The 14,729-nt window shown below is 39.7% G+C and overlaps 1 protein-coding gene across 1 annotated transcript in view; it reads left to right on the top strand.

Moving 5' to 3' along the window:
* The window catches only part of arhgap39 (Rho GTPase activating protein 39), a 62,803-nt gene that overhangs the window by 42,927 nt on the left and 5,147 nt on the right, over positions 1-14,729 (top strand). The window contains exons 5-10 of the mRNA XM_085437269.1: positions 1,484-1,669; positions 3,262-3,475; positions 9,039-9,112; positions 10,085-10,284; positions 10,957-11,048; positions 11,205-11,374. Coding sequence (XP_085293395.1) covers positions 1,484-1,669; positions 3,262-3,475; positions 9,039-9,112; positions 10,085-10,284; positions 10,957-11,048; positions 11,205-11,374 — 936 coding nt within the window. The remainder of the gene's footprint in view (positions 1-1,483; positions 1,670-3,261; positions 3,476-9,038; positions 9,113-10,084; positions 10,285-10,956; positions 11,049-11,204; positions 11,375-14,729) is intronic.

Here is a 14,729-nt window from a genome sequence, read left to right on the forward strand (position 1 = left end):
AGTGTACTGAAACATCTGTGCCGAGTATGGCCTGGAAGTCCCGAGGTCAAAATTGGAGGTGGTGGAGAATGACCGAGCTAAGATCCTGTGGGACTTCCAGATACAGACAAAATGGTGGTGGCTCACCAGCCAGACATAGTGGTGGATTAACAAGCAGAAGAAGACGACCGTAGTGATAGATGTAGCGATACTGAATAACAGCAACATCAGGAAGAAAGAACGCAAACTGCACTTCTCCAGTCTGAATGACATTCCAATGTCACTGCTGCAGATCCCAGTGGTGTGGGTCAGTGAATCGATGTCTCAATAACTCCTGGCATTTAGCTTGATGTTGTTGGTATTAGAAGCCAGTCTTGTTTAATCGTCTCACTGAAGGGGTTCAGGCCTATGCAGAACAGCAGTGGGTACAGGGCAGATCCTCAGTATATCCTGCATTTGATGGTGACTTGTGTATTTGGGTTGAATTTGACCTCAAGTGTTTTTTGCCACATCCCCATCGAATTCCTGATGAAGGCTCTTGAGGTCATGTTGATGTCGAAGGCATTCCAGCATCCATGTGTAAGCCACTGAGTTATATGTTTTTGGGCGGTCCACTGGTTGGTCAGTCTGGTCTTACAGTCTTGAGTGACAACTCAAGACTACCAGGGGCTGGGACCCTCTGGTGTTTCTGCCGGTTCCTTCCTGAGCCCCGCTTTTGCTAAATTCTTATACCTAATAATGAATGCAATCTGTAAGTTGCTACAGTGGACAATGAAACAGACAGTAACAACAATCCCCCTGCAGTTTCTCCAGAAACGGTCATTTTGATTTCAATCTGTTTCTGTTTTAACCATCTGTTCCCCCGATGGTTAAAGCTTGCTTCCAGGTTGTTAATTAGAAGGTCTAACCCAGATGGATTTAATGTGTTTGTGAATGGTAGCAATATCTTGATGAAACGCCTGTAGTCATGTAAAGTACATGCTAATTTCTCCAAGGTCAACCTTTCTTGCTATATTCAGTAGAGGCATATTCAGCTTTGCACTGTCAGTAGTTTATACACTTAGTGAAAGAGTGATGACCTCATATCATATCCAAACTGATAATCTTTACCTTTCACTTAACTTAAAAAATATCTCAAAGCCTTTTAGGGCTATGAATATGTAATATTTTCAACAAAAAAGGGAAAATGTACAACTATAATTAAATTAAATAAAAATTTAATTTATACAATGTCAGTTCATAGCAACGGGTTCTTCAATGGCTATATACTGTAAAAAAAAGACCTTAATGAATTTAAGATGATCCCCATTAACAAGTATTTGGTGACAGTAGTGCAGAAGAAATCCTTTTAACAAGAAGAGACTTCAGGAAGATGCTCAGGGAATGGCAGCCATAATTCTCTGCTGAGACAAGGTTAATTAAATGTCAGTTACTCTCTTAGCATCTGTTTCTGTGTCACTTAAACAACTTTATATTTCTCTCAATCCCTGATTTCTTTCCTCAGGGTCTTTTTAGAAGAAAGGTCTCTATTGCCAACATGTTGGCCTGGAGCAGTGAGCCTATCAAGAAGCCCATGATTGTGACTTCAGACCGCAGCGTGAAAAAGGAGGCAGTCGAGATCTTTAAACTCATCCAGACCTACATGGGAGACCGTCGCTCCAAGGCCGACCCCCTTTCTGTGGCTCTGGAGGTGAGTTTTTCCTAACTTTCTCATTATGTCCTTATAAATAATTTTATTTCAGCACCTTCACTAGAAAACTGACACTGAGTCCAGAAGTTTGGTACAGTGTGTACACAGCCACTGTGCTGTTTAAAAAATGAGTAAACTGGCCAAATATAGGCCACAAGAAGAACTGGAAGGCCAACAACCCTATTTACACTAAAGAAGGATAATATGAAAAAAATATCCAGTGACCTGAAACATTCAGACTTTTAATGGAATAAAGGATCATTTTTATTTCTAATCATCATCAGAATCATAGAATAGAACAAGTCAGCCAAAGAAAGAATAGCTGTGGGAAGTTTTACACGAAAACCGAGAACTTGTCTTGAAGACTGCTTAAAGAAATTACAAGAAAGCTTCCTCAAGACAGTTCAGGCTGTACTGAACAATAAAGGCGGTCATGCCAAATATTGACTTTCAAGCTCATTTCAAGTTTAGAAACTCTGTTCGTACCCTTTACATTATACTGTATTATATGTTTTATAGAGTTCAATAGAGCACTGTTCCATTTCCCATTTTCCTACCAACATAAAAAGAAATGAGGGGTGGATCGTGACTTTTGCACAGTATTTTAGCAAATGTTTAAAGTGAGACATTTTACTATTTCATTAAAATATTAGCTAGTTTGGTTAATTGTCAACAGGTCAGTAACACGACTTGGTTTATAAAGACTATAAAAAGAGGCACAATAATGTTCCTTAATGTAAAATTGAGTTAAAAAAAAACTTGAATATTTCGTTATCTACAGAACAAAATATCATCAAAAGATTCAGAAAATATGAAGTCGAAAAACCAGTATTGGGTCCCTGTGTTATTTAGGCCCTGTGGTGGCACTATATTGAAAACAGTCATTATTCTCTCATGGAAATGACTGCAGGCTCGGAAACACTTTGAGAAATCTTTGTCTGTGAACATTCCTGTGATATTCACAAATGCAGGTTAAAGGTTTATTATGCAAAGATGTGATGCGATGTTCTCTGGGCTAAGGGTCCTTTTAAAATGGACTGGGCTAAGTAGAAGACTGTTCTGTGGTCAGACGAATCAACCTTTGAAATTCTTAAAAACAAAGATACCGCATCCTCTGCATTAAATAGGAGAGAGACCATCTGGCCTGTTATTAACATTCAGTTCAAAATCCTGCACCCTGCCTATGGAACACTCACATCCAGACAACATATTTGCCAAGAAAAGCCTTGTATATTTCAGCAAGACAATGATAAACTGCATACTGGATTTGTTTCACTAACTGAAAACATCTGGCGCAACAAAGTTTTAAACATGGCTCTGTACCAACTTTTTTGAGACATGTTGCTGCCACCTAATACAAAATGACCTTATTTTTTCTTACAATGGTGCATCTTCTGATTTCCGATACTTGATATGTCTTTGTTCTATTGTGCATAAAATATTTATGACAGCTGCAAATCATTGCATTGTGTTTTCATATACATTTTACGCACCATTCCAATTTTTGCAGAATTGAGGTAAATCAGTTGGACAGAAAAGTTCAAATGACTTCAAATTTTTTAATGTTACATGGTCCTCTGCCTGTCTGTCAGGTTGTGGTGCGTGGGTGGAGTAATCAGGGTTTGCGTGATGAGCTCTACATCCAGCTGTGTCGTCAAACTACAGAGAACTTCCGCTACGACAGCCTAGAGCGAGGCTGGGAATTGATGGCCATCTGTCTAGCTTTCTTTCCCCCAACACCCCGTTTCCACACTTACCTGGAGGGCTATATTTATCGACACATGGACCCTCTGAATGACACCAAAGGTGAGGGTCCAACACACATCTCTGCTATTTAGTACCAGTGACACATGATCTGTCTGGAACCAAGTCACTTGGATGGTATTTTACTGAGGTGGCTTTTGATGGAAAGACTTGGATAAATTACACTCTTTACTCGTATTTAGCCAAATGCTTAAAGATTGACGGGACAGCACTTCATGGTGCAAATGGATATTGACAAAGCATTTTGTAAAAGTAACACAGGAATTTTTCATTGAAAAGAAATTGACACAGCATTCGTCTTTCCTTGTCTTTTTGATTTTTACAAACTTCTCTTATTCCGTACATTTTTCATTTATATCCCCTCAACATACAGGCACAAGACACAAACACATATATTCACACATGCACAAACATTTTTTTTTCTACTCTACTTTATAAATTTGCAATCTCTCATAATGACATTGCCAAGTTTTGTAACTTAGAATATCTGTGGTGTTGGAACACAGGCAGAGACTCAAAGCATCTGCCACATAAATAAACTTAAAGCTTACATTGTTTACATTTATTGTAAACTGACTCTCAGATATAAAAAAAAAAAACCTTTAACCACATCTTCTCTGCTCATTTTAATTCTAGACAAAGAGGGATAGTTATTTCGCTACACAAATCAATTGCTTTTACTCATACTCTTATGCCTTTTCGTTGCGTCGTCCTGCAAAGCACTGATCACTTCCACTTGTTAAGAACTGGCATTGGCCTCAACCTCAGTCTGGACTTTAGATTGGAATGAAAGTCTCCCACCTGAGATTGTAAGACCATCGGGTGTTTCGTGGGTTGTTGTCAGGAACAGCAAGCGAGAAGATAAAATAAAAGTGGGGATGCAGAGCTGGCTGTCGCATCCAGCTGCAAAAACAACCAATGCATCTCTCAAAAACACAATGGAGGAGCTATAATCAGAGATTTAATACAACTGCTTTGTCCAGGAGTGTTGTCCGCTGATTGTAACTGAATCCAGTGCCTCAGTGGAGTTACCGGGCCGGAATCTACAGCCCCAGGACTGGAGTGAATCTGGTAAGGGAAGGGGCGGAGCGTTCTGTCCTTATGTACTTCATAACTGATGCCAACAGTAGAATTATAGACAGTCACTCCTAACCGTACTTAGAGGCCATGTCCAGTCAGTGCAGACGCTTCTATCTACCTCGCAAGCTAATGGTGTCACGATCACTGGCGTGTGTTTTAAGGGAGGACCAGATGCAGACAGCGCAGGCAGAACTGAATTTAACAAAAGGGAGCTGGTTTATGGGGCAGATGGAAAAACATTAAAAAAGGCAATGTTGTTGCAGGGGACGTTAATAAGACATATTTAAAATCAGTACTCCCCAAATTCCACCAACATGTTAAGTGTACATGAGCAGAGGGGACAGGACAGTGGACCATGTGTAGAATAACATCAAGTGGGCCTAAAATCCGACACCCCTCCTCCACCTAGGACAATCTGACCATCTCTCTTCCCTGTCTCCACCTCCCTTAGGAAACAAACCTCTCCAAGCACCCAGGTCACTGAACCACCTAGGTTTTTCCTAACCAAAAATCTTGGATCACGAGTGAAGTACATGCTCTGATCTCGTAACTCAGCCTTCATGCTGAGGGACCGTTCTCTGTACATCACTGCCAGGGACAACCTGAGGAGGAGGAGCATCAAACGGGCCAAAGAAGGCCTGCAGGAGGAGTATAGAGGGCTTCCTCACTGACAACAACTCCCGCCAGGTGTGAAGAGGCATTCAAGCCCTCACCAGTGTTTGAGGCGGATAGTCTCTCAGCACATGCTGCCTACTGCCCTATCTCGATCTCTACCAGTTTGTTTACAGACCAAATCAGTCTACGGAGGATGACAGGAAGAATTAAGTGAGGATGCTCTTCATGGACTACAGCTCGGCATTCAACACCATCATCCCAGACATCCTTACCAACAAACTGGACCACCTCAACATCCCCTCTGCCACCTGCTCCTGGATCACAGGATTTCCTAACCAACTGGAGTTGAGACAGCGTACAGGGCGGAGCGAGAGAATTTGTCCCACTGGTGCTCAGAAAACAACCTGAAGCTCAATGTCCTTAAAACAAAAGAACTCATAATGGACTTCAGGAGGCAGTGACAGGTCCACTCCCCTGTCATTGTAAATGGAGAACCGGTGGAATCTGTCTCCACCTTCAGGTGTTATTTATTCCTGCTTTTATATTTTATTCTAGCACACTTGGTGTGAAGCACTCACAATTTCTTGTACATGTACAATGACAATAAATGACTATTCTATTCTATTCTATTGTTATTGGAGGAGATTCTATCACCAGACAGTTCCAACAGACATCTACATAACTCACAATCCAAAGAAATAATTAAATTCTATAGAATCATTTTATTTTTGGTGAAGATATTTGACTAAAACAAGTACCAAGTGGTGATTTAATACCTTTCTGCTGACTTTGACATATACATTAAAAAGGAGTCATCCACGTCATCTACAAAAAGCAGAGATGAGATTCTGTGGCCGCTACTTGGTTATACCTAGAAATACTGTCCATAAATGTTGTGAACAAAAGTGACAAAGAGCAGTCTCCCACTGTAAATTAGTCTAACAGATTGCTGGCAATAAGGGATCAAGCTTTCGCTGCGGTTGTACATGGACATGGAATGGCTCATAAGAACAGGCCAGACACCCCATACTCCTACAGCGCCCTCCACAAGCATACAAAGCACACGTAGATTGGTTGGACAAACTTCCACATATATTCACGCTGAAACATCCTTGAGAGGATAAAGAGCTGGCCCATGGTTCCACTACTAGGATGGAAACTGCATTGTTGTCCTGGATCTGGGGTTGTTCTAACAGACATATTGTCCTTTCCAATACCCTGGCCTAGTTGAAGCACATCCTCCAATCCGCTTTCTTAAAGATGGCATTCACCATCCCAGTCTGAAAATCCTGAGACACCACTCCAGATCTCCACACAATGTTACAGAGGAGTGTCAAACATGACATTCCTACAACATCCAGAGCCTTCGGGAGTCAAGCCTTTCTCAAGGAGGCTTGTTCCAAGACATTCAATGAGGTGAGCCTGACTACATCTACCCGGTATCTCTCAACCTCATGCACTAGCTCAGGGTCCATCCCCACCAGAGAGGTGGCGTTCCATGTCTCGATTACCAGCCTCAATAGGAGGGGATTGGTCCGCCAAGGCCTCCACTCTTGGCTGCCGCTATGATGCCCCCTGTGAGTGACAGGCCTACGGGATGTTGGGCCCATGTTGTCTCTTTGGGATGCGTCCAGCTGGGTCCCATGAACAGTATAGAGTAACTTGGGCCAACTGTTTTTGATTTAGAGTTACAGAAATAAAATTGAGTTGAATTAAGTAGTCATTGTGTTTTTACATGTCTATATCCACAAATGGTTTCCATAATGTTTACCAAATATCCAAGGAAATACAGTGTACAAGCCTAAAACTGAATATGTAAAATTCTATGTAGTATGAAAGTGAATCATTTGGTATAACCACTTTTATTCTGCAACACAACATGAACTCATTTGGTCAAGCATTCTTCTAATCTCTATTAGTAGTCCTCATAAATTGTTCTGCATGATTCTTTAAGGATATTCTAAAGTTCCTCTTTGGATGTAGACTGCCTTTTGTTTTGTTCTCCGTCCAGATGATTCAACAGTGCTTCAATAATGTTGTCCAAGCTCTGGTTGCAACTTTTGTCAAAGAGCTAGTGAGATCTAGCCTCTGCATGAGTTCAGCACTATTGTGAGGGATATACCATAATGTCCCATCATCAAGTGCCAATTTGTCTACAGCCACTTGCTATGCAAACCCTTTGAATCCTTTTATCTCCAAGTCCGTGTGCTATGGTCGGAATAAAGGATCTTTCTTAACCTTCCTCTTTTGTCTGATCATTTCCTAAAAATGTTTAAATGTACAATAATGAATTACACAGAGGTGGTGTGGGAGCCAAGTTAATATAGTACATATATTTCAGTATTTATATTTACTGTCAAACTTATTTTGTGTAATTAGTTATTTAATAAGTAAATTCATGGGTAATGAAAGTTATTTTATTGCATTCGTGTTGGCTTGGTTAAGTAAAACTGTGAATACCTTTGGTTTAAAAGTCCCGTGGAAATTTTTTCCTCTTCAGATGAACGTAGACGAGTGAAGCAATAGCTTTACATTTTCACTACATGCGACTCTGGATACCTTTGGAAAAATATTCATAACCATCTCACAGACAAACATTATGTACTTTCAATTTGTTAATATGTTTTACTCTTTTTTTAAACTCAGTGGTTCCAGTGCCTTTGGTACATTTACCCCTAACAGTGACTCAATCTCTGACTCGATTTCTAGAAGGGGAATGTGTCTTAAATGAAGCCAAATATCCTTCTGATGTGGAATGTTTTCCTTATTTACAGGCATGGTTCCAGGTTTTCTCCACTGGTGTATAATGGCTGTCACCGTGGCTCACTGGAGCATCACAGCTTTAGAAATGGCTTTATAACCTTTTCCAGACTTGTTTCTCAGGTGTTTCTTTAGATTGTGGCGTGATGTCTGGCTTTTTGAGATCTTTCAGTCTGCCGCACTTTGTCAGACAGGATCTATTTAGGTGTTTTCTTGATTTAACAGCTCTGCCAGTAATCAGGTGTGTTTAGTGAAACTGAACTCAATTACTATTTTTACACAGGACCAGTCAGGTTTGCAGAACTTTTCTCCTTTAATCAATGAAATCATCATTTAAACACTGCATTTTGTATTTACTTGGGTTATAATCTGAAACATGTAAGTGTGACAAATATGCAAAACACTAGGAAATCAGGAAGGGGGCAAACATTTTTTGGCACCATAGTAGGAATCAGTTCTTTTAACATTTACCGTTTCTCTAAGAAGTAAACTGTAGTCCTGAAGTACCTTAACGTCCTCTGATTTAACGAGCTCGGTTTCATTGACGATCCATTTCCAAAATGTTCCTGTAACAAAGCCTTAGCTTGAGTATAACTTCTTGTGCTATTTCCCTTGGGTGACCTCTTGTAAATTGCAACAAAATACAGACAGTCACTATGGCTGTCAGATTTACTTTCAGCACTATTTTTAAAGTCTCTCATAAACAACTGATGCTCCATCTCTCTTTTAGTCAGAGATTACAATTACTGTTGTTGTACTAAGTTTTTATTTCATTTTGCTTTTTCAAAACACAGTAATAGTTGCTGCCATTGCCTAAGCAATTATTGAAATTAGAAGTGGTTCTCCGAAGCAAATTATCATTGATGTACATATATTGAGCGCTGGCTTGAGCATTGAAGCCTTATTCACCAGCTCCACCTTGTCATCCACATATGGACACTTCCTACTTCAAATCTCAGATGGCAACAGCCAAAGCGCCATAATCAAATCTACAAAATGGTAATCCAACACCAGTGATTGACATCGTGAGATACAGAATCTCCACAGATTGGAAGAATGTTTGAGTTGTTGTCGTGCTAATGAATCAATTTAAGACAACTAAAACAGTCTCCTAATGTTGTTAATATGTTGTCTTTTTCTGTTGCTCAAGGTGTGGCCATTAGCAGTTATGCTAAATACTGCTACAGGAAACTGACAAAAGCTGCACTCACTGGAGCCAAGAAGGTACGGAGCGCCGTCTGTCCACATGTTTTTACTTCCCCTTTTCAACCTAGTCTTTATTGACACAAATGTTCATTTCAGTGATGCAGCCTGCAAAAGAAGAACATATAGACATGATATTTATGAGTATAAATATATTCATAAATATGTAGTATGTAGTTTAGTGTATTTAAATCTGTAAGCCTAGGAGAAACAATACCTGACTATTAATGAGGAAGAAATGGAAGGAGCAATTGGAAGAACTGTACATTTCAGCCAGTTTATTTAATAATCTAAAGCTCTTAAGAAGGTTTATTACACATTTTATACCCTTGATCGCTATAACCTAATGTCTAATAATTTTGGAAGGGCTATGTTATCAAGAAACAGATCAGTTTTGTGTTTAGATGAGCTCATCTGTGGTGAATATATATTTGTTTTCTGATGAGATGAGAATGAACTTATTTTTCCTCTCATCACAGCTTTTCCTGCCTCCCAGAGACCACATACTGATGTTCCAGGCAGGTCATTATAGTCTAAATATAAAGCCCACTCTTTTTTAAAATATTTAATAATATCTTCATTTATAAGCAATAATGTGTTAAATTTCCAGTTTTTACTTGGCTGAATGACCTACTTATGTATTAGAATTAAAGACAAGGGAGCATGATCCTTGACAGGTATAAGGTGTATTTCAGTGTCTGAAATGTCACTCAACAGTGAGCTGCTGACTAGGAAATAATCCAGACGAGAGTTAGAAAGTAAACTCATGCGAGAAGAAAGTATGTTCCCATGGTTGACGTGTAGAGATCGCCAAAATCCATAATCGCTCAAGTACTGTTTAACTATATTTGTGGATTTTTTTCACTGACATCTTAATACTTGATACTTTTGAATGTTCCTTTAGTACTCAAAATGCTCTCAGCTCTGCCTCAGCTGCCCTGCAGTAACTTATCTGTGTGTGTCTGTGTGTGCGTTTCTGTCACACTTTTTCAGGGTGTGCAGAAACCCTGCATAGAGGAAATCAAGCATGCCAGGAACGCCATCTTCAACCCTTCCATGTTTGGGTCCTCCCTTGAGGAGGTCATGGCACTCCAGAAGGAGCGATATCCAGACCGCCAATTGCCATGGGTACAGACTCGCCTCTCTGAAGAGGTTCTGTGTCTCAATGGAGACCAAACAGAAGGCATTTTCAGGTGAGTGAGGAAGGGAGCTAATGGGACCAAATAGATGATAGAAGACTGCACAGTATGAAAACAGATGTGAGGGGAAAAAAATGAAACAAAATAAAATTAATGCTTTACAGACATTAAATTCTGTGAAGCATTTAATGACTATTTAATGTGTCATTAGTTAGTGGAACCATGCAAAATCTTACTATAAATAATTTCTTGGTCACATGCTCTTAAAGTACATAAGTCTTGGTCAAAATGTGGAGCTTGTCATGTTGCATCATGTTGCAACCATGTTGCAACCAGGTTAAGTTTTAAGGGCTGACAAACAGTCAGTTTAAAACTCAAAGGAAAGAAGTGCAAAGTTGGGCAAGTTAATGACATATAATCTTTTAATACATACATTTGGATATCAGATTTCTCTTCTAGCCACAATTATGTGTCAGTTTTCAACATATTTTTAATGCATTTCAAAAATGATGAAGAAACATTTGTGTTTTTATAAGAGTTGCTACAAGTCTTTGTGAGCAGTTATGTGGTCAGCAGGTTGTGTGTGTTGTATCTGCTTTCTGCATGTCTGAGATGAAGCTCTTGTACATCCTTGTGTTTCTGGTTCTCACACTCTTTATGCAAAACAACTATGTAGCATAAGAAGCGGGCCGGAAGTGTAAATATCCTGTGATATTTGATCTCCAGAGTACCAGGGGACATAGATGAAGTCAATGCCCTCAAGCTGCAAGTGGATCAATGGAAAATCCCTACAGGACTGGAAGACCCACACATTCCTGGTACACATACACACTGTTGAATAGTGCTACTGAACACTGTGTCTCTGCAGCCCAGATATGATCCGCCTGCAGTAGTATGAGATGTTCAAATGACTTTCATTCCTGAATAAGTGCTTTCTTAGAAGTCTCACTTGGTGTCCTCTTCTGTATCTGCAGCCTCTCTGCTGAAACTTTGGTACAGGGAGCTCGAAGAACCGCTTATCCCTCACGAGTTTTATGAGGAGTGTATCACTCACTATGACAACCCAGAAGCAGCTGTCGGTGTGGTGCTGGGCCTGCCACATATCAACAAACTGGTGCTCTGCTATCTCATTCGATTCCTACAGGTAACACAAATATGCACAGGTTAGCACAGCTTGTCTAAGGAGCTGGAAAGAAAGCGAGTGGACTTTTTAACATTTCTTGAACACATTCCACCTCTCATCGAAGAGGCTTCTTAATTTCTAAAACCAAATGGTGGAAAATCCCAGGGATTTAAACCTAGTGGGGACTGTCCCTTAACCTGACTTACTATTAATCATGCACATCTGCCAGTGTGTGAAAAAAGGTATGGGTCATTACACTGGTTTCAGGTGAAACCAGTGTGAGACTTTGCCTCACCCTGTCATGTGACCTGTTGAGATCACCTCATGCAACATGAGTTTAGGCACCTGGGAAGGGATCTCGAGACTGAATTGTAGGGGGCTGACAGCTGATGGCATAAACCACCCACTCTGTTCAAAGGTGGTCTATTTTTCTTCTATGTCAAAACATCAGTCTTCTCCATCCAAAATTTGAACCTTTGCATCATCCCAAGACTGACCTTTTTACTTAGAGCAGGTCATCTGCTAATTGTAAAGTTGGTGGTTCGATCCCAGGCTGCTCCAGTCAAAGTGCCAAATATGCTTGGGTAAGATACTAACCCCAAGTTCTTCTCTGATGCATACATCAGAGCATGAATGTGTGTAAATAGTAGATAGATAGAAAACACTTAGATAGAACAAGCATAGCAAAAAGTGCTTGTATGAATGGGTGAATGAGGCAAGTTGTGTAACAACCAGTCCGTTTACCGTTTACCATTTTCCAGATGTACAGCTGAAGTGGGATTTATAGTCCTGTCCGTCCCGTACACGTTTCGTTCTGGCAGATAGAAGAGAAAGGTGTTTTAAAAGGGTTACAAATATGTACAGTATGGTCCACAAACATAAATGAAGATTTATGAACGCGTGCAGTGATTTGTGTTTAACTTTTGAAGACTCACAAGCATGTGCTTCAATTCAGACTCAAATACAAAGCAATTTGACCACATATGAAACCATTTTAAAAATATGTATGCCCAAACCTGAATAAATACTGGTCATTTATACACAACTTGCCTCAAAAGGGTTGCAAATGTGTACGATATGATCCACAAGCGTAAACTAAGATTTACAAATGGTTATCTGCACAGACATTTGTGCGCACAGAAAGGTTTTTGGATGGTAAAATTATCAGATTTGTAAAGCTGAGCTTGATAAGTTGTGCTTGACGTACCTGGCTGTCTTTGGTTGTGAAGTCTTTCCGTTTTAGTCTGGGCATTAATTGAAAGTAGTAAGTTTTGGTTTGGAGTGTTGGAATTTCTGGAGTTGTCTTTCTTTCTCTTTCGTGTGTTGTGCCAACTGTGCCTTGTCCACAAACCTCTTATGAAATGGGAGAAGGTAGAAGTTTTGTGAGTTCCTGCAGGGTCAGGTTGATCTCACTTTGGAGTGCTCTTCATACTTACTTACTTTGCTCTCTATAAGATCTGCCTCAGCTCTTGTCCCTTGACTGTAGACTCAAGGTGCAATCTCTTGGGAAGCAGTCCGGATTGCATCTCAAGTTAAAGCATGGGTGGTTTCTGTAGTCCGTATATTTGAACCCTAACTAGGATTTAAATACCTGGGACTTTATAACTGAAGCGTGAGAGGTGAAACGTCTTCAAGTAATTTAAAGAAGTTGCTTTCTTTCCAAGCTCCTTAGACTCCTTAGACTACTATGACCTGAATAGAGACATGTTAGCACAACTTATACTTCAACCCCACATCCACAAAGGTTTGGATGCTGTGTGAAATAAATAAAAACAGAATGCAATGATTTGCAAATTTTATAAACCCATATTTTATTCACAATAGAACATATAAAATATATCAAATGTTCAAACTTAGACACGTTTTTCACTTTTAATAAAGATATTAGCTAATTGTGAATGTAATGGCAGCAACACACCTCAAGAAGGTTGGCACAGGGGTAACAAAAGGTTTAAAAAGTATGTTATACTAGAAAGGATGAACATTTGCAAGTAATCAAGTTAATCATCAGTATTATGACTGGGTATAAAAAGTACCTTAGAGAGAGAGTGTTTCTTAGAAGTAAAGATGGGAGAACTACTGCCTCTGTTGTTGGATCAGCCTTTATTTGTCCTTTCTTCACAATGAAACCAAGCAATGACAAAAGTTCTGCGTGGAACTCGCACTTCTCACCTTTAACGTAGAACTTGTTCCCAAGAAGTTGTTGAAGCACTTGTCAGACAAGGCTTTCGTGTTCCTGGACTGACTCTGAGAAGATCAAGATGTCACTGAGATAGGTGAAGGTGAAGTAGTTAAGGAAATCTCACAGAATGCTGTTAACAAGAGCCCCTAAACACAGAAGGGACGCTGCATTACCAGATACTTTTGGAGAAGATTGTTCTCCAAAACCATCAAGCCAACCATCTGGTTCAGAAGACGACAAATGAAACTGGTATTTGTTTTTAAATTGTGATTTTTCTCAGACCAGTGAAATAAATACAGGGATGGAGAGTTTTGTATTTCTTTTCAACCAAAAAGAAACACCAAATGGTGAAGAAGAGGGACGGATGATTCCAGGTGCGAGAGAGTCAGAGATATAAAATTTTAAACATTAAATAAAAAAATATTCATAACCATCTTACTGATGTAACATTATGTCCAGCTACTTTCGGTACCATTGATATGTATTTAGACTCTTTCTCCTCTTGATCTTTCTGAATTAACTTCAGTCATTACTTCCTCCTAACCATCAATGAGTCTTTTAGACCTCATTCCCACAAGACTGCTCAAAGAAGTCCTACCATTAATTATTGTTTCAGTCTTAAATATGATCATATACACTACTGGTAAAAGGTTTCCAGGTTTCTAGGTTTTAATTAAAAAATTATGGAGTTTAATGTCTCATTGCACTCTGAAATGAAAGCATCGTACAAATAAGCAGTTGGAGTTAAAAAAGAAATCAATTTATAAACCAAAATGTTTTTTAAACTTCTGACTCATCAAAGTTGCCACCTTTGGCAGATGTAACAGCTAAAAACACCCGTGGCGTTCTGTCTACAATAGAAATCAAATATTCTTCGGAAGCTTCTTCCCTATCTGTTGTAGAAGTTCCCATAAATGTTGGCAGTTGTAGCGTGCTTTGCTTTCACTCTTCTGTCCAGTTCATCCCAAATCATCTTGATGGGGTTTAAGTCTGGAGGCTGTGCTGGCTGCTCCATGTTTTCAAGCTTACCATCTTGTTCTTTTTTGCTGAGGTAGTTCTGGACTTATGTTCTGGGTTGTCTAAGGAGCTTGGAAAGAAAAGCGTCTGAACTTCTTTAAGTTTCTTGAAGACGTTTCACCTCTCTCATCCGAGAAACTTCTTCACTTCTAACATCTGTGACCTGGAAGTCCCAAG

This window comes from Copadichromis virginalis, linkage group LG17 (genome assembly GCF_057382275.1).
Source record: "Copadichromis virginalis isolate Kocher_CV1m ecotype Utaka linkage group LG17, C_Virginalis_male_GT1.1, whole genome shotgun sequence".
Taxonomy (NCBI): domain Eukaryota; kingdom Metazoa; phylum Chordata; class Actinopteri; order Cichliformes; family Cichlidae; genus Copadichromis; species Copadichromis virginalis.